This window comes from Brachyistius frenatus, unplaced genomic scaffold (assembly GCF_029030835.1).
Source record: "Brachyistius frenatus isolate BFR_SWC_R1_liver_20210118 unplaced genomic scaffold, ASM2903083v1 Contig_85, whole genome shotgun sequence".
Taxonomy (NCBI): domain Eukaryota; kingdom Metazoa; phylum Chordata; class Actinopteri; family Embiotocidae; genus Brachyistius; species Brachyistius frenatus.
The window spans coordinates 1,228,609-1,253,827 of NW_027210684.1; the positions used below are offsets into that span (position 1 = coordinate 1,228,609).

Below are 25,219 nucleotides of genomic sequence, written 5' to 3' on the forward strand. Positions count from 1 at the left end.
ACACACGAATCACAAAGTTTCTGAAAACAGCCGGGCATGTCACAGTGGCACTCCTCTGTATGTTGTACACTCAGTGTGTTACAAGTGCTGCTCCACTTGAATGTCAGTTGCTAAGAAACTTTTTTAGAAAGTCATTTAATATTTGATCTCTGTATCTTTCAAAGGTTCCACAGCTGTGGTCACCTTCACAGCTATTCATTTGACCTCTTTTTAAAAAAAATAAAGAATAGGGATATTTCACAATAGCTTCTCTTTGTACAGTGCTTGTACTTTATGAAGCCAATTGAGCAATCTTTGCAATTTTCAAGTGACAAGAATGCTTTTTTGTTCATTTTAACAACTATTCAGAGCCTTGGATTCGGTTTGAAAAGTGGATTTGAGGTCCTAATAAATGCACCTATTTTACAAAGCCGTCAAAAGAACAGACAGGATATTGAAAGGAAAACTCTAGCTAAAATCACTCACGGGTCATGTTAATACTTTGGCACTATACTCATACACTGTATAAATGACTGGCTAAATATGCTCGGAATAGCACAAGAGACAGGTTTCCTCCCTCATCAGCATTTAGACTGAAATTCAAAAAGGTAAACACAAATTTGTGTTTTGGAGAAAAGGCAGTTCCTGTGCTACACTTACAGTTATCATTAAAGCAATACTTTGAGTCAAAAAAAAAAAAAAAATCTTAGGATAAGGTTTACTTTTTTCCTCCCACATCTTGAAGGCCATTAAACAGTAAAAAAAAAAAAAAAAAAAAAAAATCATTGTAGATTTTGGTCTTTTCACAGAGTTTGTTGGGGGCCAAATTTATCTTACAGCTGCATGACATTGCAACATTCACATACCTTTGACAAAAAGAATGAAGAAAACACACATTTCACTTTCACGTGGCAGTTAAGTGACTGACAATGCAGTGCAAAAGGAAGGAAAATCACAGTTTCCATGCTGTGCCTTTGAGATAAAGAACACAAGATTTTGACTGTCTGGTTGTGACACTTTCTTTACAGACAGCGAATATCACTGCCCAGTCTCTTGTCCAGGGTCCTTGATGATGCACAGATGTAGTGTTTGTTCAGGATGTCATTACATTAATGAGACACTACTTCTTGCATTAACACTAAATTCTGGCATTGAAAGGAAATCAATAGTCCAGTTTACTCCGGGGGGGTGGGGGGGGGTTTACTGGGCTGAATGTTCCTGCTTATTGTGCATGATGTCATACAGTAACTCCCCACTGTCGAGCTCCTGTTTTAGGACAGTTTGTAACTGAGTGTTGCCCTGCGTGACAACATTTAGCTCTCTCTTTCATCTGAGTAGAGCCAGTCCGGCGGCACAGTGAAGGTGCCAACGCCGGGGGCCCAATTGGCTGCAGCATAACAAATAGTTCTTAATAACCTTCCAGCATTGTTAAATCCTGTCTGTGAGGATTACACACAATTTTGGAAAGACTTTTCAGAGTCTCATGCTCATTGTCTGGGGGTTGTTTAAAGGGACCAAAGGACAGAGACAGTAATCACATCAGAAACTACAACACAGACATCTAATGAATATTATGTTTTGATGACCGAGCAGGATTAACCTGTTAGTATTCCCTGGGGGCGAAAACTATATGAAAAAAAAACAACTGTTCATAAAATTTGTACATGTTTGAGAATCTGCAGCATGTAAACATAATATTCACCAAAAGATTTTCAAAAAAGATTTTGATCAGGGCCCTGGCCCCTTTAGAAGCAGCTACTTTGTTTTAGTGGCATATGACAAAACACAATTGTAATTACTTAATTTATGTCAGTAATTACCTCAAAGTACAACCTGGGCCTTTGGAACCCAAAGGATCGGGGCCCCTGGGGCTGTTTCCTGCTTTGCTTTATACAGTATATAATACATTCTGAGACCAAAAATGTGAAGTGTGAGCTTGTGCATTTTGGTTGGACAGCAGACTGACAGCAGTGATGCTAAATGCATCTGAAGGGGAATCAGAGATAGGTTAAAAGCTGTGATGCATTATGATGCTGAAAAGGTATAATTACTGCAGAGCCACCTTCCCCAGACATGCGGGTAATTTGGCCTTTCAAAATGTAAGTATGTCAGTTGAAGGAAGCAACCACAGGGTCTGTGACCTGTGAAAATATCTGGTGATGTGACCCTGAAATTATGTGTTGTTCTACATGTCCAGATTGACAGGAAATCCAACACGTGTAATCGAGGAGACATCATAACATGCATTATGTCTCTGATCAGTGCAATCCCTGAACGATCTGTATGGGTGAGGAGACAATACAACTTGTGTTGCCTGTAAATGCATTGTCATGAAGGTAAACTGCTGTTATTATAACAAAACTGAAGGAGTTCCCACTTTATTCTTCTCCTAGGGTTTTTATCAGTCACTTCACAGCTTCTGATGTATTATCTCCACCCTCTTGGCAGATCCTGATTTGCTGGTAGCCCCAGTAGACAGATGCAATCAGATTTGTGGTCTGGTTAACACAGACGTATATTTAAGTGGCTAAGTGTTTACAAAAGCAAATTAAATCTGTTAGACAAATTACTCACAGGCTGTATTCAAAATCAAACATATCGGACATTTATTCTTGCAAGAAGGAGCAAATACATGTACACTCAAAGAAAGGTGTCCAGCATTGCTCGAAGTCTCTCCTCCGTAGTTCAGCTTATATACAGTGTGACAAACAGTTGACAGTCATCCCCACTTCCTCTGTATATCTGATTTTGTAGATAGTACCGAGTGAGGTCGTAGGTCACAAGATAAAGGTACAGAGACGTTGTAACCGAGACTATAGAACCATGTTGTGCAACAGATAGACCAACATTTGACAAGTATGATGAGTTCGTTATTTTTCCATCAAAATCCAATCTGGATTTTATCCAGATATGACACACTTGAAATAAAGCCAGATTACATTTTAACAAGAAGCGGTGACCTCCTCAGTAAATGTGATTTTATGGCAACAGAATGTCTTTGTAGGAACAAAGCAATACCTCTCATTTCTCAATTTAATTAACGCTCATGGTTTAATAATAATAATTATGTGTCTGAGAGATGCAGAGAATACCTTTCATGTGAACATACAGAGTCGACATGAATACAATCTCACTGCTGTGATTGATGTTAACTTAGTAAATACCACTTTGGGGGACATTATGCTGCCCCATATAATCACAGTGGTGACAGCAAGCTATGAATTATTTTACATTCCTTTAAACGGTAAAATATGTGTTTCAGTGTGTTATCATGAATTTAAAGAAAATATTTCCTGTGTCTTGTTCAGGCCAGCGGGAGGTGACTGTCAGAAGAAATGCCGGTCCCAGGTGCCCTAGTACATCACCACCGGGACCATGGCGACTCCTTGGCCAATGAGAAGAGAGAGGTGCTCCCATGGCTCCGCCTGCCTTGCTAGATGGTCGGCGTCCTCCTTAATGCTCCTATGGTTGCCGTGGGTGTTGCTATGGCTGCCGTGGTCCACCCGAGCTGAACAAGTGGGCGGCGGGGGACACGGCGGCAAGACGCTTCACAGTTCCCTGTCATCCCCCTCGTCATCTTCTTCCTCCTCTTCCTCCTCCTCGTCCCCTTCCAGTTCCTCCTCTGCGTGGGGTTTCAACACCAGACAGAGTGGAGGGCAGCTGGACTGGCTGCTGTCAGAGAAGGGACCTTTCCACAGATGTCCGGAGTACACCGAGTTCAGAGAGAGGTTCCAGCAGGGATTTTCTACCAGATACAAGATTTACAGGTGAGAGGGGTCTGCACGTGTGTGTGTGTGTGTGTGTGTGTGTGTGTGTGTGTGTGTGTGTGTGTGTGTGTGTGTGTGTGTGTGTGTGTGTGTGTGTGTGTGTGTGTGTGTGTGTGTGTGTGTGTGTGTGTGTGTGTGTGTGCATATGTGTGTGTTTAAAGGTGAAGCACAGACAAATAGAGACTGCATGTAGCAGGACTTCAAAGATCAACAGGTGAGGTGTTAAACTGGCGCTCTCACTTAACCCTAAGTGTGTGTATGTGTGTCAGGGTATCTAGCTTCCATTCATTTCAGCTTGTGACCCCTTATTACAAACCCCCATTTACCTGAAGTATCACATCACAAGGTGAATATCTTTGAGTTGTGAGGAATAATCAAAACATGAATTATCCCTTTTCAGATGGTTTAGGATCAACATTGTTTAAACCCATACAGTTGTTAAACTGCACAATAGTTAAAAGAAAAGGCAAAGATAATGACCACTGAGTACCACTAAGGGCTATTGGAAACGCACCAAATTCTCTCACGAAATACTAAGTCAATCATTTTTTTCTACACATTTTCAAAGTGTCATTAGCTAAATGCACTTATTCTGGTCAGTGTTCTGGTGGTCATTCTAAAATGTATTTTCTAATCAATTAGATATTAGGCCTCAAAAAGAGGTACCTTTATGGACGTGTCTGGTTTGGTTGACCTGTCAGGGTTGTGTGCGTTTAAATAATTAACCATTTCAGCCACTCTTAAATTCAATCGATAAGTTCTGTGTAAGACAATGTAATGCAAAAATTACTTTTACTCAAAAACAAAAGGGTTATTTTCAAATACAGCCCTTTGGATACATTTTTTTTGGCAATGATTGGGTAAAAATCTAAATCCACTGCTATTTGTGTGGGGAAACTGATTTTAAAGTGAACTTATAGTACTGTTGTGATTCATGTGTTCTTTGCTAATTTAACGAAATAAAATGAGTTCAGAGCTGGACTCTTTAACGAGTGACTAAACATGGATCAGAGGGAATGATGAATGTATTTTGTCTGGCAGATTAAAGTGAGAGCTTTAAATACTCTCAATGTAATGTGTGAATAGATAAAAGAGTGAAGAGAGCAAAGAGATAAAAGAGACTAAAGTAATGTGCCTTGTGTATGTTGTGATTCGATCACATTTTTCTCCAATCCCTCTGACTTTTTGCTCAATCTTTCTGTTCTGATTCATGAGCTCAGCAGGATCAGGGAAAATGTAGTACAGTCCTGAATTGGTTGCCATGAAAGAGCCTTTTTTGAGCAGCCATTACAGCTTGCAATGTAAAAAATTTATAGCATATATTTACAGTCCTAGAAACATGATTGTCTGAACATTCAGCTCTCACTTATAGGACATTATATTATGTCTTTCCTGACAGCTCATAACTCCACAGTCATAAAACATGCACAGATGAAAATCTTTCAATTTTTAAACTTCACTAAAAAAGTCTGCCTCTGAAGCTCTGCAGCACCAGTTATACTTGCATACCAAATAAAATGGTAATTTAAGTGAGAGCAAGGGAGAGCCTTAACATTTTCCGTACCACTGTTTTACCATTTGATGCAAGATTTACTGTGAAAAAGAAGAGTGACTAAAATAAAATAGTTACGTGTGCGACATAGATATATCTTGCCATGACAGACAGTAGCGACTTCAATTTTAGGATGCTTCATTTTCTACCAGCCGGTAGGACCAACATGTTTAAACTTAGAAGTGGTTATTCAGTATTCTTCTCATGATCATGAGAACACCTTCTTTTTAATCAGCAATACAACAGAACAATTGAAAAGTGAACTGTATCATAATGACATTTACCTGTTCTAATAAATACATCAGTGCTGCGGGTTCCCTGAGCTCATTCAGTGACAGTGGTGATAAAGGAGCAGCTGGAGTACACCCTTTGTTATATTTACCACGGCAACTACTGGTTCCACTAGTGTGGTTTCATTTATGTAAAAATGTATATTCTGTCATCATATTAGGCCTGAAATCAGATGAAACTTTACAGGGGAGGATGTTGCTTTTTGCAAGTATTAAAACCCTGGTGAGGGTATTGCTTGAAAAAAACAAAAAAAACATCACATTTCATTAAATGTTTGGTATAATATAAGAATGAACACTGATAATATTACTTTTTGTTTTGTTTTATTACAGACTGTATCTAATAGTCCAAACAGCCATGTCAGGTATTTATTTAACGGGGTCAGGGTTGGGGTTAGTAGATCAGAGGGAGGGTTATAACCTCGCTCTGCCTGACTACTGCTCACAGCTGTGATTATAGTCTGGAAACCCGGTTCACATTAAGGTTTGCTCATCCACTCTGATAGATGAAATACATCCAGAATTTTTATAAATAGGAAGTCTGGAGAGGGGTGAGTCTCAGCTGGATAAATATTCACTCCATCACTGTGATCACACCTGCTGTATTTTAATACAGTCAAACTGATAGTTCAGCTGTTCTTGCTTCAATTCTCTTTTTGTTTCTGTTCACACATAAGGAACAGTGAAAGGATAGTTTGAAGTCATGTTTAAATCACTCTTTTTACCTAAGACAATCAAGTTTGTCAGATCACTCTGTACATCTAAAAAATATTAACATAAACAACATGACGATTCAAGACATCGACTTGTAATAATCATTTGTAGCCAGTGTTTTCTTTCCACAAAACAAATCCATCTCCTCTTCTTCAGTCTTGCAAAATATAGAATCTATTCAGATGCCCATCGTTTTCATCTCAAAAGTTAAACTAATTGAGACAAGATGTCTCTTATATCACTTCATTGTAAAGTGACTTCATGTTACATATTAGTCCGAACTTAGAGGGGAATTCAAGCATGTTTATAAAAGTTGGGCAGGCTGTATGAAGCCTGTCAGCTAGACATCAGGGCAAAATGCCTGTCAAACACCTGCTGTGCCAGTTGTGTCTGCTCATAAATGTTACCTGCCTGTAGTGCACAGTAAGGAGTGAAGGCAAGTCAGGTAGGTGTAGTAGCATATGCTGGACACTGAGCCTGCGTCATTCTGCAGAGTGAATGTACGAGTGAGATTTATTGCACATGACTCGGGATATTTTTAGTTTTAAAAAACTAAAATCGTTATTTTTTTTTATTGATGTCTTAACCCTCACATAATCGGAGGAGAATTCAATAGTCTGCATCGGCGTTTTATTACCTTTCCTTTTCCGATGTATGGGAGAGGAAAGAAAACAAGCTTTTATAACTGTGATTAATACTCTTCCTTTTGGAGCAAACTGTTTCCCTGCTGGGGAGGACATTGTGGGTTTCTCTCTGTGTCCGAAGGCTGTGTGGTCTATGAATGATGCAGTGGAGTCCTGCGCCAAGTCCAGAGTTCATGTGGGCCCTGTCACTATTATCATTATTTCAAATTTAATACCACACCTGATAGATATCCACTATATATATTTATACTCCCATTTTTTTTTTTTTTACTTTGGCTTGTCGTCTCCTTCCCTTCCAGCTCTTTAAAAATAGATCATCCTAGCTCAAAGCCTTGGAAGTTGTCAGGGCTGTTTGTTCTGTCACTAATGCAGACATTACTGACAATTATATGTCCTACTTATCTGCGATATTTTTTGTTCTTTGACCATTACAGGAGTTGACTGTGACTATGTTTCGAAAGATTGCTTCTGCGTACGGAACATTTCTAAATGAACCGTACAGGCTCTTTCTGTTGTGTGGCTGGCTTTCTTTTAATCTGATTCAGGAAAAGTCAGGGGAGTATGTGAAGATGTGTGAGCAGCTGGTTCGCAGTCCTGCAGTCAGTTAAGCTCTGAACTCTGTTTCCGCACTCGGCTGCTCCTCTGGTTACATGAACAGCAGGAGGTCAGAAATGTCTCTTTCTAAGGCACTTTTAACAACAAGCTGACCAACTCCTTCTATGTGGAGTCTATTTTCTCTCAAACATAAAGTAGTTTTATTTTACCAAATACAAAATGACAGTGTTTTCCTGTTTCCATCCATCTCCCTCGCTGCTGTCTTCCCCTCCTTTCCATCTGCCTCTGCCTCAACTTGAATCAAATAGAAATGACAGCATCACTTACAGATGAAGGGGACGTGTAGTGTGAAATGACAGGTGAAAGTTGTATGACATAAGTGGGACAGATTGTCACATGACTTTGCTTCTAGCTGCGGGACACTGATTTCCTTTCTCGTAACTTTTTAGAGTTTTGGAGTTTTTAGCGCCTGCTTCTTTTTTCCTTTTTTTCCTGCTTCCATTTGTGTCATGGAGCTGTTGCTGGATCTGCCCTGCTTTCGCGTTGAAATGCTTTCTCCCCTCAGAGGCAGCCTGTGAGCCATCCCTCTCAGATGACTGCCGTTTGCTGCCTTTTCTGGTCTTTTTTTGTTTTTGTTTTTCTTTCTTTTGTTCATTTGATACAGGCAACCAGCCGCTAACCACTGCACGGTCAGTACTGTACAGGCAGCAGAATTACAAAGGTTTTGCAAAACAGCAGAAGGGGAGTTATGAGTGTAATATATTTATATTCCCAATTTTTTCTTAACTTCAAATTGAAATCCTGGATGTTGTAGCATGTTGTGTTGCACAGTTGTAGAGCATCCACCAATCTATTATCTCTACCCGCTTAATCCTGAACAGGGTCACAGAGAGTCCAAAGCCTTTTCCAGCTGTCTTTGGATGAAGTCGTTGTGCACCCTGGACAGGTCACCACTCCATTACACTGCCAACATAGAGAGACAGACAACCATTAACACTCAAATCCCCTCGTACGGCCAATTTAGAATCGCCAATTAACCTAACAAGCATCTTTGGACTGTGGGAGAAGTACCCAGGGAAAACTCACACAGGCACAGGAAGAACATGTAAACTCCCCAGCTGAGGTTAGAACTGAGAACCTTCTTGCTGTGAGCCGGTACTGCTAACGACTGCACGACTGGGCCACAACTGTAGAGCAAGTGAGGAATTATAAAAAGTACTTCATGAGCATCTAACCTATACAGTGTGAAAATCGTTTTTCAGAGTAAAAGCCATGCAAAAGTCATATAAAAAGCTAATTTTTGTCCTGTCATTGTGTTTGTCATTATTTGTGTTGAGACAAAAATAAAGAAAGACAATTTTTTCAGATTACAAGAAGATAATTAATCATTCTGAACTGAATTGAGCAGCATAAACAAGGAGAGATCACTGAAAATGAGTGAGGTGGCGAAGGAGTGAACCTTATGTTACTTTATAAAAAAAGTCCCCCAGTCACCTCCGGTGTTGATAACATTTTATTTTCACACTCTTCTTGACTTAGAAAAAAACAGCAGCAGTGTGCCACCAAAACTTCTAAATAATGTAGTAGTATTGAGTTGATAAAATATGTGGAATCAGCAAGAAAAACAAAATGATCCGACCGTTTTACCAAATAGTCCCACCACTCACCGAGCTAAATGAACATTACCACTGTCACAGAATGAAAGCTGATGGAGCATTTTGTGTTTGCAAACCCTGAATATTAAATAAATATGACTTTTTTTTTACATGCTCTCCTAAAACAATGCAGTTCCTCCAAGTCCTCTGATATTCTGGGGAAAAGATAAAGATACACATTTTACTGATTCATTCAGGATCAATGTTTAAGAAAGTTGCCAAATATGTCAACTGATTATCAATGTCTTCGTTATCTAAACAGGTATTATAATTTGGTCAGCATTACACTGTTTTCACAATATACTTGCAGTTGCAGAGTAATTGTGCGTAAAGGTAATTTCTATTGGATGAATCTGAGTCTGTCTGGCAGGTGAAGCTGTTCTTGTGTTTATTGTGCACTAAGACTTTGGTGATGTGCACGTCCATTTGCTGTACCAGCTGTTTCAACATAAGGTAAGTTACTAAGTAGTAACCAGGAAAAAAAAATGATCCTGTCAGCTTAAAACTGGATGTAGCTCTAAAAGCAAGAAGAGCCTTTGTTTCAGATATGATCCCGTCAGTCCTATGTAACAGTTTCCCGTTATGTCAGAAAAGACGGCCACCTCTCATCCCTCATCTTCACTATCTGAGTCATTGCCACCCCCTTTGAGCATGTACTTTGTAAACGCATTCCCAAATATTTTGGTGTGATTGCTGCATCCCCCGCTACCCACAACAACAAAGCACTTGTGCATTCCAGCCAACGCATCCTACTCAAAGTACTCCTCAAGAACACTGGCACATTTCCTCCCAATTTTTTATGAAAGCATTGAGAGCTGCAGTGAAACAAGGCCGGGGCCCGACAACATCACAGCTTCAAGGAAAATGTGCCAAGCAGGGATAAATGAGTTACTAAAATCAAGTGTTGGATCCAGCCATGTTTTCTATTCACGTCCGTTCATTTTATAATGTTTTGTTTCTTTGTTTTATTAGTCTCATTTTTATTTGAATAATATTTCATAAAAATAACATTGTTTCAAATATGAAACATTTTCAGTGCTGTAATGACATGGAGAGGAGCATCCTTTCATAAACATTTTCCAAAATTTGATCAATGCAATTGTAGATAATGTACATAATAGAAGGATGGATAAATGAATGATGAGACTGACAGTTCACCTCAAACACTTAATCCTGCAATTCGACTATAATACATGGGTTGGTACTTATTCTGCATGTCATTGAAAAAGGAGGCCTGCACTGAGTAAAGAGAAAAACACTGACTCCGTCACATGTAAAATGCACTTCTCTCTTGTTTCAAATTGTACTCCTGTGCCCTTACTAATGCTAATATCTGATTATCATGAAGGAAAATAAGCACTGGCAGGCTTTTCTCTGCATTAACTTTCCACAGAGCAAGAGTAAAATTGGCTTCTCTCATTAGCTTTTAATCAGGGGTAATGGAGATGGGAATACATGTTAGCCACATTTTCCTGGGCTAACCCTAATCCGTTAAATCCTTTAATCTCATCTTCACCCAAGTTGCATCAGCTGCTACAGCCTTAAACAAACTGGAACACTATCAATGGATGAGGTCATGATGTCGGCACTTTCCTGTGAGTTTGCTGAGGAGAAATCCCACTCTAACTCCATGTGAGAGTACTGTTTGGAGGCTGTCCATTGGTGACAATGACATGCAAGTCTAATTCATCATCTAGTTTATTATATTATGACTACTCACAGATTAAGCAAATCATGCTGATTATCTCATGACAATGGCACATGTCAAGGCCTGGGTTATATATATATATATTCGGCAGCAAGTAGACAGTTGGTCCTCATAGTCAACATGTTGGATGTGGAACAGATGGACAGCTGTAAACGCCAGGGCGACTTTGATGAGGGCCAAATAGTTCAGACCAGACAACGGGCCAGAGGATGTCTGACAGAGCAAAGCTTGAGTGGTTCTGCCGGTCAGTAGAAGTGAGTACCTACCAACAGTGGTCCATGAGCCTGCGACCAGGTTTATCAGCAGCAGCTCGTAACTCTCAACTGACAAGATTTAACATTATGTGCTGTTAACATCCAGACACCAGAGGGGTGTTCTACAAAGTGAGATCAGTGGGTTTGCGAGGCATATTGATAATAAAGGCAGGGTTGCCAGTTTCACGAAGGTGAGTCTCTTTTAACCCGAGTAGATCACCATGGTTACTTGTGCTGCCAACTTAATCTGGTCTGGAACAGGTTACGTTGGAGATATCAGATCAAAACGACCAAAAAGTACTGCCTACTGACCAATCACTTCTCTGAAAATGAATGAGACGGTCCTCTGTGAAGTGAGACGGTCCTCTGTGGAGTGAGACTGTCCTCTGTGAAGTGAGACGGTCCTCTGTGGAGTGAGACTGTCCTCTTTGGAGGGTGACAGTCCTCTTTGGAGGGAGACAGTCCTCCGTGAAGTGAGACGGTCTTCTGTGGAGTGAGACAGTCCTCTGTGGAGGGAGATAGTCCTCTTTGAAGGGAGACAGTCCTCCGTGGGGTAAGACGGTCTTCTGTGGCATAAGACAGTCCTCTGTGGAGGGAGACTGTCCTCTTTGGAGGGAGATAGTCCTCTTTGAAGGGAGACAGTCCTCCGTGGAGTAAGACGGTCCTCTGTGGACGGAGACGGTCCTCTGTGAAGGGCAGCGTGTTTGGAGACCGACAAACCTCTGTGGCTTTCTCTGGTAATTTTTATGAGATATAGATTCTGTTTTATTGTATTTTTACTGAGATCATCCTACAACAGAGACTGATTGAAGCACAAAAGCACTGCTCTTGTTGTACTTATAAGATATGATGGTAAACCTACCTAAATTATGTTTTTACATTTATTTTTTATTTGCTACTCAATCTGTTTCACACCTCCGCAGGTGAAAGGATAAGGATGTCTTGAGACTACATTTAAGATTAAAATAATTTAATGAAATGCACACTTGTAATTATAGTCAAATCTTCCTCTGCACTGGTGATGGTACGGTGATTTATGTCTTTCAATTTAGGCTACACATTCACAGTGAGCAAATTTTTGCCAGCACATCTTTCCGACATTAAGCAGCTGCAGCTGCAGCTGTGCTGCTTTCAGCTGGACTATGTTTCAACTTCATATTTTTCAAAAATTATAATTCTCTCTTCGTAAATAAACCGCTCTGCTGCCAGTCCACTTGTCCATGTTTGTGATTGGTCAATATAGTAGTTAACAGGTTGGTTTACTAGGTGTTCAGTTTCAAAAGTTGTATTTTCATATTTCTTCACATTCATCTTCATCTGGTGACATTACTTGGACTCAGGTTTGGTTTAAGTCATGAATGAGATTATTACCAATTTTAAAAAGTAAAATACAAGACTCTCAGGTGAACTTGGACACCAATATTGTGTGACTTTACGTGGACTTTAGTTCTTTATTTTATTTGGAATTACTTGACTGGGAAAATGTCTATCACCTCTTCATGTGTACTTGACTGAGGACACTTGGAGAGCCTTGATTCACTAATTACGTAACCGACTGCTCAGCGATAAACAGGTTCGATTTGTACTGAATAACTTTTGAAACAGTGATAAAGCTTCTCAGTGAGGTGCAAATGCTTTAAGCTTTTGTCACAATATATATATATATATATATATAAAAAAAAAATCAAAATCAATCAGAGTCTTGGGTTCATATTTTCCACCAGTACGGTGCTGCTGATGTCGGTGCCAGTTCTATCTTGGTGATAGTTCATCAGTTTGAGAATTTAACGTTATGCGACAATTTTCACTAGTTTACGACATTTTTGAGTTATATATAATGTAGAATGGAGATTAATTGCAGCCACAATCTGCCTAATCGAGTCTTCTATTGCTGCTGTGTGTATGGTTGGTGTCCCCTGTAAACAAAAGGTTTTAACTACAATGTTCAGTCTTTTCTGCAGTTATTAACCGTTTCACAACCTAAAAATTGAGCAATATTGTGTTTAAAAAGAAAGGGTTACATTCAAACTCACGAAATACATATATTGTGTTGTTTGATTCTAGATATTGTCTTGAAAAATCAAACATCAAAGTGAAGGAATAACTTGAACCTTAAGCTGTTGTTTCTCCAATCAAATTTTACATGACCTCCAACTCCAGCAAAGAAGAGTGAAGCGTCTCATCTGGCTGAATCCGGCTGTGGAAGAACATTGCACTGTGGGGAACAATCACACTCTTTCCAATTTTCATCGTTTTGAAATGACAAAGTGTCAAGAAGTTCTGATAGAGACAGTTAGGGGTTCTGCTTAATTTTCACTTATACTTCTGTTGGACTTGAGATAGATTAGCTGCTGATGAGACACTGGTCTGAGGGTATGTGTATGAGCATGTGTGTGTGTGTGGGGGGGGTGATAGTGTGGTGTGGGGGCTTAGACTGTGGGCTTCTTCTGTGGTCCACAACATCAGAGATGCAGAGAGCTTAGCGTGGACAGAGCAGCAGGCCAGAAACAGGCCTGTGGCTCTGTGATGAAAACAGTCAGGAGGCAACAGCCTGCGCAGCGGGAAACACTCGCCTGTTGGGCACAGTGTGTGTGTGTGTGTGTGTGTGTGTGTGTGTGTGTGTGTGTGTGTGTGTGTGTGTGTGTGTGTGTGTGTGTGTGTACTGTATGTGTGTGTGTGTGTGTGTGTGTGTGTGTGTGTGTGTGTGTGTGTGTGTGTGTGTGTGTGTGTGTGTGTGTGTGTGTGTGTGTGTGTGTGTGTGTGTGTGTGTGTGTGTGTGTGTGTGTGTGTGCTGGCTGACCGACAACTCTCACAAATCAACATAACACAAATGTGGGTCACACGCTGCCCTGCCACACAAACACAAAGACTGCGGGTCTTTGTGGTCTGTTTGATATGTTAACCTCGCTGTTTCATAAAGGGATGAAACAAAAGAAACACCAACTGCTGTGTGCGCTACCACTGGTCTTAGACACCAACTGGGTTCAAACGCACACAGTCAGAGAGGGAGAGCACAAAGAAACAGAAACAGAGGGAGAGAAAGACACATGCATAAAATGAAGGGGGAAAAAACACAAGACCAATGGCTAAACTCTTTGAAATTGTGTTTGTATATTGTACAATAATAATGCATGTGATCTGCATTGATGTTTTGCTACATATCCAGCACAAGAGAGACAGCAAACAATGCACTTGTATAAAAGTGTATTCATGGGTTTTGAGTGTGTTCTTTTTCTGTGAAGAGCGGTTGCTTTCAGGTTTAGTTTAGTTGGTGAAACCTGAAAAAAATCCACATGAATATAATTTATTCCAATAAAATGCTTTTGTTAGACGGGACCAAACGTGAAGTCAGTACGTTTTTATTATTTTGTCTCAGGAAAAATGATCTTCATATGACTAAATTGTGTCCCAAGGTGGAGATGCAATTCCAGGTTAGATTACATTGTGGCAACATTTTGTTTAGAATGAATACCGGCACATTTATGAACTGCATCAGACTAGCTAAAAAGTGGATGGTGGTATGGAAAGCATGTAACTCTCACCAGTGACAGTTTGATGTGTTCAGCATCAACATCTTTGCTGCTTTCCAAATTCTTAATTTAACAATATTTTCTCTATATATTCATGAACTGAAATATATTTGTTAGAAATAAGCAGTGAGATCTTTCTTTGCTAAAGACACATGATATACAGTACAACACATTAAAATAGTTATTTTAAAGTTCTTGGATGTTCAATTAATTAACTAATCAATTAAATGAATGTCAGGATATGAATCCTGGGTGTATTATATATCGACCCATTCTCGTGTGAAATCCTGTGTTTTTGTAACAGCCTGCTAGTGTTTCAGAGGTATGCACCATAAAAAAAAGGCTTACAAGGCATAAAAAACCCAAATAGTGTGGTTTGGGAAAAGATCATGGTTTGGGTTAAATGAGTTTTTTTTTTTTTATATGCAAGTCATGTAAAGTACTTCACATACATTACGGAAGTTAGATATGCAAGGCTATGTATAGGAAAACATGTCTCTTGGACTCAAACGTAATTCTCCAGGGTGAAATTCCAGTTATTGCCAAACAATATGCAGGACACCTCATCATGTAGTCTTGCTTACAAAGTGGAGACGAACACGTCCACCTTGCTCCACCACTGCTGCTTTTGATAATAAAATAATGTAACTTCTTATGCTTCCAGCAGCCTCAGATAGCAACAAACAGTGCTTTTGTAAGGAGACATGAAGAGAGCAGGCTTGATAGTTATTTTATATTCACTCTAAATTCTACAAACTGAATTAAGGTTATGAGTAGAATGTTTTGATTTTCATTGGATTCCTCTGCTGTCGGAAAGTACTTCTTTGCACATTTAACAGTTTATGATATTAATGAGAAATTAAGTCTGATGTATGGGCATGGGGTTGGAAGTCTAGGCAATCAGAAATGCCAAGGTAATATTATCATTTTATGTGAGTGAAGAAATTACTCTAATAAAAAGTAAGCTTTTATTTGTTATTATTGTGTTTATTATATGCTGTATATATAAGTTAATTACTCATTTCCAAATTCTGTTTGGGTTTTAGGCACTGAATGACTCTTTGTACAAAAAAACCCACAGAATTGGACTCTCTGTGTGTACTGCTTTGATTTTATACAGAACAAGATAACAAGAACATCAACAATCAATGTGTCTGATCATCCCCACGAGGTGCACTTCAGTTCTATCGGCTTTCACTGAAATATTAGGCCTGCGTCAGGGACTAGTGTGGTGAATTAACCTTTTGCACTCAGGGAAAAAAATCACAATGAGTGATGCCTTACCTTTTTTTAAAATGAAGCCAACAGCATTTGTGTGAAATCCAGTGCATAAAGCAGCAGGTGAATACAAAAGAGCCCTTAAAGAATTGCATAAGGACAAATAGATAAGCGGCTCTCTGCAGACAAGATCTCACATTAACCTTTAATGAGTTATTTGCCATCGAAAGGAGGCTTTGCCTTTTAAAAATGCAATGCAAAACTAAATCTGTCAAAACAACATGTTTTTGAAAGATAGACAGAGAGAGAGAGATGTAAGAGTGTGTGGGCGCCTGTATGTGGGAATCTGTGTGCCTTTCCATTTGGCTTCGAACTCGTTTCAAATTATTAAATGCCTTGAGTTCTTCAGCTGAAAGTTCACAAAGAGCTGTTAATTTAAAGGGACCACTTCAAATCTGTTTAATATGAAGCACCCAATCAAGCTAGAGAGGTGACAAGTTTCAAAGTAAAATAATCTTTGGGCAAGTCAGACTGAGATTTTCAACATTTGCAGCAGTAAAACTGGATTATTTAAAAGTTGACTCATTCACTTCTTGGCCATACATACTAATAATACACATAATATCAGCCTGCTCTGAACAACTTTAAATTCTACAAAACATACTACTTCTGTTTCAGATGGTGGCTCACATGAATGGCCGAATTAGTGATTTAATAGCATCATTGCTGGGGTCAGCCATTACTTTTTGTTGGCCAATTTCTTCAGCTTATTTACTTTTTTCTGTGTAAACACAAAAAGCAAAAACAGCTGGCCACATTTACAAACTCTTAGCTGATAGAAATGATGGAGTTTCAGACAGAAAGACGGGAAATGTATTTGAGGAACCACCGTGTGTGTGACACAAGCATGGCAGGTTTCAGAATGTTGAGCACTGGCAAATTGAAAGTATTTGCATGTTTCAATTCATCTCATCACAAGTCTTTGTCTGAACTGGAGTTTACATGTTATAAGATGTTTGAAATTAAAAAGTTTAAATTCATCTTGTGTCATGAAGCCAACTATCTTAGCCGGGGGGCTGAGTTTGGTCCACGGGCCACTCTTTTTCTTCTCTCTGAAGTACGGTAGAGTATAATAAATGTCCCTCACACCACTGTGGTTCAGTGTACCAATTAGCATGATAAATATGTAATTTCCCCCGCCCAATCAACTGCAACTAAGAAAAAAAAGAAAAATGAGGGAGATATCAATCAAATTGGGTTTTTACAGGCTTATACACCTGAGAAAAAGTTTTAATCAGCCACAGTATTTAAAATACCCTGCGTGGGTTTACCGTAGATCTGTAGGGCATTTACATTCTAATAAAGAATGAGGCTTAGGTTAAATGCCTCTCCATAATTTACATAATTTCTAGTAATTTAATAACAGTTACATCATGTCATATTTGATAGTTTTGAAATTGAACCACATTAGTTTTATCTCCCACTGGGTTAAGTTTGAAAAAACTTTGATATACTTTGGCTATACTTAGATATACAAAGAGTGCCCTCTTTGCAACAGCAAATATATTTTGAAGGAAATGCAAATCCAAACAGATTTAGATCAGATCTTTAGATTCAGATCACTCCAGAGATGTTCTCTGGCTGGACCACTCAAAGACAGAAGGCTTTTTGTTGTTGTTGTTGTTGTTGTTGTTGTTGTTGTTGTTGTTGTTGTTATTAACTCTGGAGAATCAGCCTTGGAGTTACCTTCATCTGTCCCTCATTCAGTCCTGACCAGTCTCTTTGTCCCTGGCACTGAGATGCACCCCAGTAGCATGATGCTACCACCACCATGCTTCACTGCAGGGATGATATTAGGCAAAGGATAAACAGTGTCTGGTGTTTAACAGGCATAGTGCTTGGAGTTCTGTGCAAAATGGTTCAATTGTTGTCCAATCAGATCAAAATAATTTAATGAGACAAATCTTGCTTGGAGAGTTCTTTAAATCCATGCTGCCAATGCCAACAGGGCTGTACTCCAGCTGCATTCGTATATCCATAATGGCCTGATTGATGGAGTGCTGAAGAGGTGGTTGTCTTTCCGGCAAGTTATCCAATCTCTGCAGAGGACTTCTGAAGTTCTGCTGAGTGACTGCTGGGTTCTTGAGCACCTCTTTGGTCAAAGTCCTTCTTGCCGGGTTAGTCAGTCAGGAGTCCTTGTGGTAACAAATGTATTCCAAAGTTTGAAAGTCTCTAACTTTGTCTGCTGGTTGGTGCGGGCCCGGAAGTACATTAGTGGGTATTTCAATAAAAACAGCTGCGTGCTGCATCTGCAAATGACAAAGATATGAGTAGTGAGATTAAACCGCATGAAGTTGGAGGGTGTAAACCAAAGCAGTCAGTTAAAAGAGGTTAAAATCAGGTCGTGTGTCGAGTATATGAATGAAAAGGAAAATACATTTTTAGTGGTGCTTCTTCTGATTGATTTTAACAGTAAACTGCACTTTACATGTAAAGTGGTGTGAAAAAGTGTTTGCCCCCTTCTTGATTTCCAATTTTTTTGCATGTCTGTCACACTTAAATGTTTCAGATCATCAAACACATTTAAATATTAGTCAAAGATACCACAAGTAACCCCGCCGTCTTCTCCGAAGTTCCTGAGATCCCCGTTGAACTTCGGAGAAGACGGCGGGGTTGCAGAGCCGGAGCTAAGCTAAAGGTGGAAAGGAGGAAATACAAACCAGCGGTACCGGAGATCTTAATGGGGAACGTGAGGTCGTTGGCCAACAAGACGGACGAGCTCGGCGCTGGTAAAGACCCAGAGGGAGTACCGGGAGTGCAGCATCATGTGTTTCACCAAGACATGGCTGCACTCACATTTCCCGGACCACAGCGCGGCCGTACCCGGCTTCAGGACTGTTCGGGTGGACAGAGACGTTGTGCAGAGCGGCAAGAAGAAAGGTGGAGGGATTGAAGTCTATGTGAACAAGAGGTGGTGCAATCCCGACCACGTGTGTGTGAAGGAACGTTTTTGTAGCCCGGACATTGAACTGCTAGCCGTGGGGATGCGCCCATATTATTTACCAAGGGAGTTCACGTCCGCCATTGTTATCGTTGTTTACATTCCTCCATCAGCTGATGCAGAGGCAGCAGTGGACACCATCCACTCCACGGTGGCTAAACTACAGACTCAGCATCCCGGTGCATTTTTGGCAGTTACTGGAGACTTTAACCAGTCTGGATAAAGTACTGCCAACTTTGCACCAGTATGTTAACTGCCCCACAAGGAACAATAAAACTCTGGACCTACTGTATGCTAATGCCATGGATGCATACAGTACTGCTGCCCTTCCCCTCTTGGTAGATCAGACCACAACCTGGTCCTGCTGACTCCCAGGTATGTCCCCCTGGTGCAGAGGCAGCCTGTAACCACCAGGACTGTGAGGAGGTGGACACAGGAGGCTAAAGATGCCCTGCAGGACTGCTTTGGGTCCACGGACTGGAATGTGCTGTTTGGACCACATGGGGAGGACATCAACAGCAGGACGGACTGTATCACAGAATACATCAAATTCTGTGAACACACCACCGTACCATCCAGGACTGTAAAATGCTTCCCCAACAATAAACCGTGGATCACCAGTGACCTGAAAGTTCTTCTTAATAAGAAGAAAGCAGCCTTCAGGTCTGGGGACAGGGAGGAGCTCAGGAGAGTGCAGCGCCACCTGAAGGAGAAGATGAGGGAGTGCAAGGACTCCTACAGGAGGAAGCTGGAGGCCAAACTCCAGCAGAACAACGTGAGGGAGGTGTGGACCGGTATGAAGGAGATTACTGGGTTCAAGGGGAGAGAGAGACAACCAGGGGGAACCTGGAGAGGTCAAATGAACTAAACTGTTTCTTCAACAGGTTTAGTTCACCGCCCTCATCTGTCTCCTCCACACCTCACACCTCCAAAACACTTCTGCTGCCTCCTCCCCTCTCCCCTCTGCGCCCCCTGGTGAACTGCATAGAGCCCTCAATCTCACAGGGCTCTTCCTCCATCGACCCCCCCACACCCCTCACCCCCCTCTCTGTGACGACTGGCCAGGTTAGGAGACAGCTGGAGAGAATCCACCAGCGCAAGGCTGCAGGGCCTGACGGCATCAGCCCCGGGGTCCTGAAGACCTGCGCCGTCCAGCTGGCTGAGGTCCTACAACACCTCTTCAACCTGAGCCTGGAGCAGGAGGAGGTCCCGGTGCTGTGGAAGACGTCCTGTCTGGTTCCTGTCCCCAAGAAGAAGACTCCATCTGGCCTCAACGACTACCGACCGGTTGCCCTCACATCTCATGTGATGAAGGTGCTGGAGAGGCTGGTCTTGGCCCACCTCAGGCCGCTGGTGAAATCTTCTCTGGACCCTCTGCAATTTGCGTACCAGCCTCATGTGGGAGTGGACGACGCCATCATCTACCTGCTGCAACGAGCTCAGTCTCACCTGGATGGAACCGGTGACTCTGTGAGAATCACTTTCTTTGATTTCTCCAGTGCATTCAACACCATCCAACCACTGCTGCTGAGTAAGAAGCTGCGGGTGGTGGGGGTGGACACGCCCACCGTCTCCTGGATCACTGACTACCTGACAGGCAGACCACAGTTTGTCCGTCTGGGCAGTGTGATGTCTGATACGGTGGTCAGTGGTACTGGAGCTCCTCAGGGAACTGTTCTGTCTCCCTTCCTGTTCACCTTATACACAACTGACTTCCAGTACAACTCAGAGTCCTGCCATCTGCAGAAGTTCTCTGATGACTCTGCAGTGGTCAGATGTATAAGGGATGGACGGGAGGAGGAGTACAGGGCAGTAGTGGAGGACTTTGTGGAGTGGGCGGGAAGGAATCACCTGCTCCTGAACGTGGCCAAGACCAGAGAGATGGTGGTCGACTTCAGGAGGAAGGCGACGGCTCCACAACCACTGAGAGTTCTGGGAGAGGAGGTGGACATGGTGGAGGAGTACAAGTACCTGGGTGTCTCCATCGACAACAGACTGAAATGGAAGACCAACATCAATGCTGTCTACAAGAAGGTGATGAGTCGACTCTTTTTTCTTGAGGAAACTTCGATCCTTCAATGTGTGCAGCGAGATGTTGGAGATGTTCTACCAGTCTGTTGTGGCCAGTGCTTTGTACTTCGCTGGGGTCTGCTGGGGGAGCAGCATTGGAGCTGGTGACACCAACAAACTTAACAAACTGGTTAAGAAGGCCGGCTCCATCATTGGCTGCAAACTGGACAGTCTGGAAAAGGTGGTGGAGAAGAGGACGCTGAACAAACTATTGTCCGTCTTGGATAATCCTGTCCACCCTCTCAACCACCTGCTGCAGGGACAGAGGAGCACTTTCTCTAAAAGATTCCTCCAGCTCCGCTGTCACAAGGACAGATACAGGAGATCATTCCTGATACAGGAGATCATTCCTGATACAGGAGATCATTCCTGCCCACTGCAATAAGACTGTACAATAACTCACCTCTGGCAAAATACATCACAGTACAATAACACTGTTGACTGTGTTTCTTGGTTGCTTGTATATTATGTGTATATTATATATATATAGATATATACTGTACTGTATGTGTGTATATATATATATATATATATTGTGTTTATTGGTTTGTTGTATATAATATATATAGATATTTAATGTACTGTATATATACTGTATGTACTGTATATATACTGTATGTACTGTGCATTTTATATTTTATATATTTTTTTATTTTATTGCTTTTCTATTATATTATTCTATTCTATTATTATTTTATTCTATTCCTGTATGTATGCTGCTGTGGCGAAAAAAATGTCCCCTCGGGGATTAATAAAGTATATACCTACCTACCTACCTACCTAAACACAAAATGCAGTTTTTAAATGAAGGTTTTTATTATTAAGGGAGAAAAAAAAATCCAAACCCACATGGCCCTGTGTGAAAAAGTGTTTGCCCCCTCCTGTTAAAACATAACTTAACTGTGGTTTATCACACCTGAGTTCAATTTCTCTAGCCACACCCAGGCCTGATTACTGACACACCTGTTCTCAATCAAGAAATCACTTCAATAGGACCTGCATGACAAAGTGAAGTAGACCAAAAGATCCTCAAAAGATAGACATCATGCTGACACCCAAAGACATTCAGGAACAAATGAGAAAGAAAGTAATTGAGATCTATCAGTCTGGAAAATGTTCTAAAGCCATTTCTAAAGCTTTGGGACTCCAGAGAACCACAGTGAGAGCCATTATCCACAAATAGAGAAAACATGGAACAGTGATGAACCTTCCCAGGAGCGGCCGGCCGACCAAAATCACCCCAAGAGCACAGCGACGACTCATCCGAGAGGTCACAAAAGACCCACAACAACATCCAAAGAACTGCAGGCCTCACTTGCCTCAGTTCAGGTCAGTGTTCATGACTCCACCAGAAGAAAGAGACTCGGCAGAAATGGCTGCATGGCAGAGTTCCAAGACCAAAACCACCGCTGAGCAAAAAGAACATTAAGGCTCGTCTCATTTTTGCCAGAAAACATCTTGATGATCCCCGAGACTTTTGGGAAAATACTCTGTGGACTGACGAGACAAAAGTTGAACTTTTTGGAAGGTGTGTGTCCCGTTACATCTGGTGTAAAAGTAACACCGCATTTCAGAAGAAGAACCTCATACCAACAGTAAAACGTGGTGGTAGTGTGATGGTCTGGGGCTGTTTTGCTGCTTCAGGACCTGGAAGACTTGCTGTGATAAATGGAACCATGAATTCTACCGTCTACCAAAACATCCTGAAGGAGAACGTCCGGCCATGTGTTTGTGACCTCAAGCTGAAGCCAACTTGGGTTCTGCAGCAGGACAATGATTCAAAACACACCAGCAAGTCCACCTCCGAATGGCTGAAGAAAAACAAAATGAAGACTTTGGAGTGGCCTCGTCAAAGTCCTGACCTGAATCCTATTGAGATGCTGTGGCATGACCTTAAAAAGGAGGTTGTGCTGGAAAACCCTCCAATGTGGCTGAATTACAACAACTCTGCAAAGATGAGTGGGCCAACATTCCTCCACAGCTGGAAAAGACTCATTGCAAGTTATTGCAAATGCTTGATTGCAGTTGTTGCTGCTAAGGGTGGTCCAACCAGTTATTAGGTTTAGGGGGCAAACACTTTTTCACACAGGACCATGTGGGTTTGGATTTATTTTTGTTCTCCCTTAATAATAAAACCCTTCATTTAAAAACTACATTTTGTGTTTACGTGTGTTGTCTTTGACTAATATTTAAATTTGTTTGATGATGTGAAACATTTAAGTGCGACAAACATGCAAAAAAAAAAAGAAACAGGAAGGGGGCAAACACTTTTTCACACCACTGTATATAATAAATGCTTTCCTCTCCAAACAGCAGCTGTGCAAATGTACAATAATTTTCTTTAAATCAATTTTGTTTTTGTTTTTATATAACTGGCTTATTTTTGAAGGTTTGTCATTTGTGAGCCAAAACATCAAGAAAAATTAAAACTGTAAAGAGACTGACTTCCCTATAATTCAAACACATTGTGTTCAGATTAAACTGCATACTGACTAAACAGAAGCTTCTCAAATTGTATAAATGAGTAAGAGAGAGAAAGAGGTGTGTTCATTTATTTCCTAGTTCTGATGTATAGACTCCCAATGGAACTAGTGTGAAACTTGTTTTACCATGTCCCTTTGAGAACAATCACACACAGACGCAGACTAGGAGATGTGGAGAGAAATAGAACTCAGAGCTACACCGAGACAATAAAACATCAAACAGAGCTTTCCGTCAAAGAAGATTACATTAGATACCACAGTGATGGAATGAGCAATATTTTCCTCTGTTTTCATCATCAAAAGATTAGGTTTTCAGAATAAAACATTCCTCCACCCCCCACTCAAACAACACATATAGCCACAGCATCACTGCTCCAGTCTTCTCCCAGTTCACCCCCTCCCCCTCCCCCACACACCCCCCTCATTCTTTGCATCTTCTCCAACAAACGTAGAACAGGAGAGCTGATTAGTTGAGAGAATCAGCAGATTGGAATTGAGTTGAAGTTTGATCAGCAAGCAGCTCACATTCATGTTCAAACACACTTTTTGCTGTTATGAATGTGATTTAATTTAGCCTCAGTAGGACAAATAATAACAACACGTGGGCATGGGAATCCTCTGGTTTTACAAATTTTAACTAAAAGTACAACTGGATTTTCCAGTGCATTGTCTTTTGGCACAAATCTAAACCCTGCTGTAAGAAGATGAGAAGTGTGTCTTTTGGGGCTGCTCTTTGCGCCCCAAAACATCTAACATTAAACTTAATTTGTCTGGTGACAGAGCTAACCACTGATTGTTGGTCTGTGGATGCACCATCTGCTCTGTGCTTCACTCTCAAATGACTGCAGAGTTATGACTTGTTACCTGGCAGAGTTTGCACTGCACCTTATTTTTGATTCCGTTTGTTTTTTCTATTTGAAGGAGTTCGACACTGAACTTTTTAACAGCTCTAGGTAGTCTTTGCATCTTTCTGTTGTTTGTATAGAAGCATATAATCTCACAAAGCCACACACATTGTACAGGTGCCTGATAGTTGCTTAACGGTGAATAGAGAGGTACATTTAATGTCCCAGTACTAACTGTTGAACCAAGCAAACGAGTTAAACCAAAAGTTTGGAATTGTATTCTCTCTTTCGTCATCGCACGCAGAATCAAAACCGTAATGAATGTATAGAAAACTAAGAAGAAGATCATTTTCATTGGTGATGGGTCTGACAGTTGTTTAGTTTTGCTTAGCACACATACGAGAGGAAGTAGGTTCGGGGTAGATAACACATCACAGTCCCAACGAGGCTGGAGTGGTTCATTTCCTCATTTCTGGTTCATTTGCTCATTCCTCAGCATTGCTGTTTGTAATTGTTATAAATGGACATAGCACTGCAATCATTGTTTTACCTATATTTACATTAATCAGGTCAACTGACTCCCATATCTACTGTTAGTTATTGTATCTTTGCTGTTGGGCAGAGGCAGCTGGTCAGTAGGGGGCATTTGTTCATGCCCCACTGGACCCTAAGCTTAATTCAGTGTCAGCAAGTTTATTAAATTACTATATGGAGTTTATATTCAACTTCTTGTTTACATTGAGTTGTAGTGAGGTAGCCTCGTACAACAAACAATATTAACCATTTCCAGCTTCTCTGGTGCTGTTGAGCAGATGACAACAAAAGAGCATTTTGCATGTTGGCATTTCTGTATGAAAGACATTTACGTGTGTAAAATCACGTTCAAACTCCACACCCCCGCCAAAAAATAATAAAATTGAACACGTCCATTTTGCGTGTTTGCCTGCATGCATA

The 25,219-nt window shown here is 41.0% G+C and overlaps 1 protein-coding gene across 2 annotated transcripts in view; it reads left to right on the plus strand.

The window, feature by feature from the left end:
• The window catches only part of brinp2 (bone morphogenetic protein/retinoic acid inducible neural-specific 2), a 223,449-nt gene that overhangs the window by 93,003 nt on the left and 105,227 nt on the right, over positions 1–25,219 (plus strand). For both annotated transcript variants that reach the window (XM_069709790.1, XM_069709791.1), the window contains exon 2: positions 3,288–3,746. In XM_069709790.1, the coding sequence (XP_069565891.1) occupies positions 3,355–3,746 (392 nt within the window). In that variant the 5' untranslated portion in view covers positions 3,288–3,354. The remainder of the gene's footprint in view (positions 1–3,287; positions 3,747–25,219) is intronic.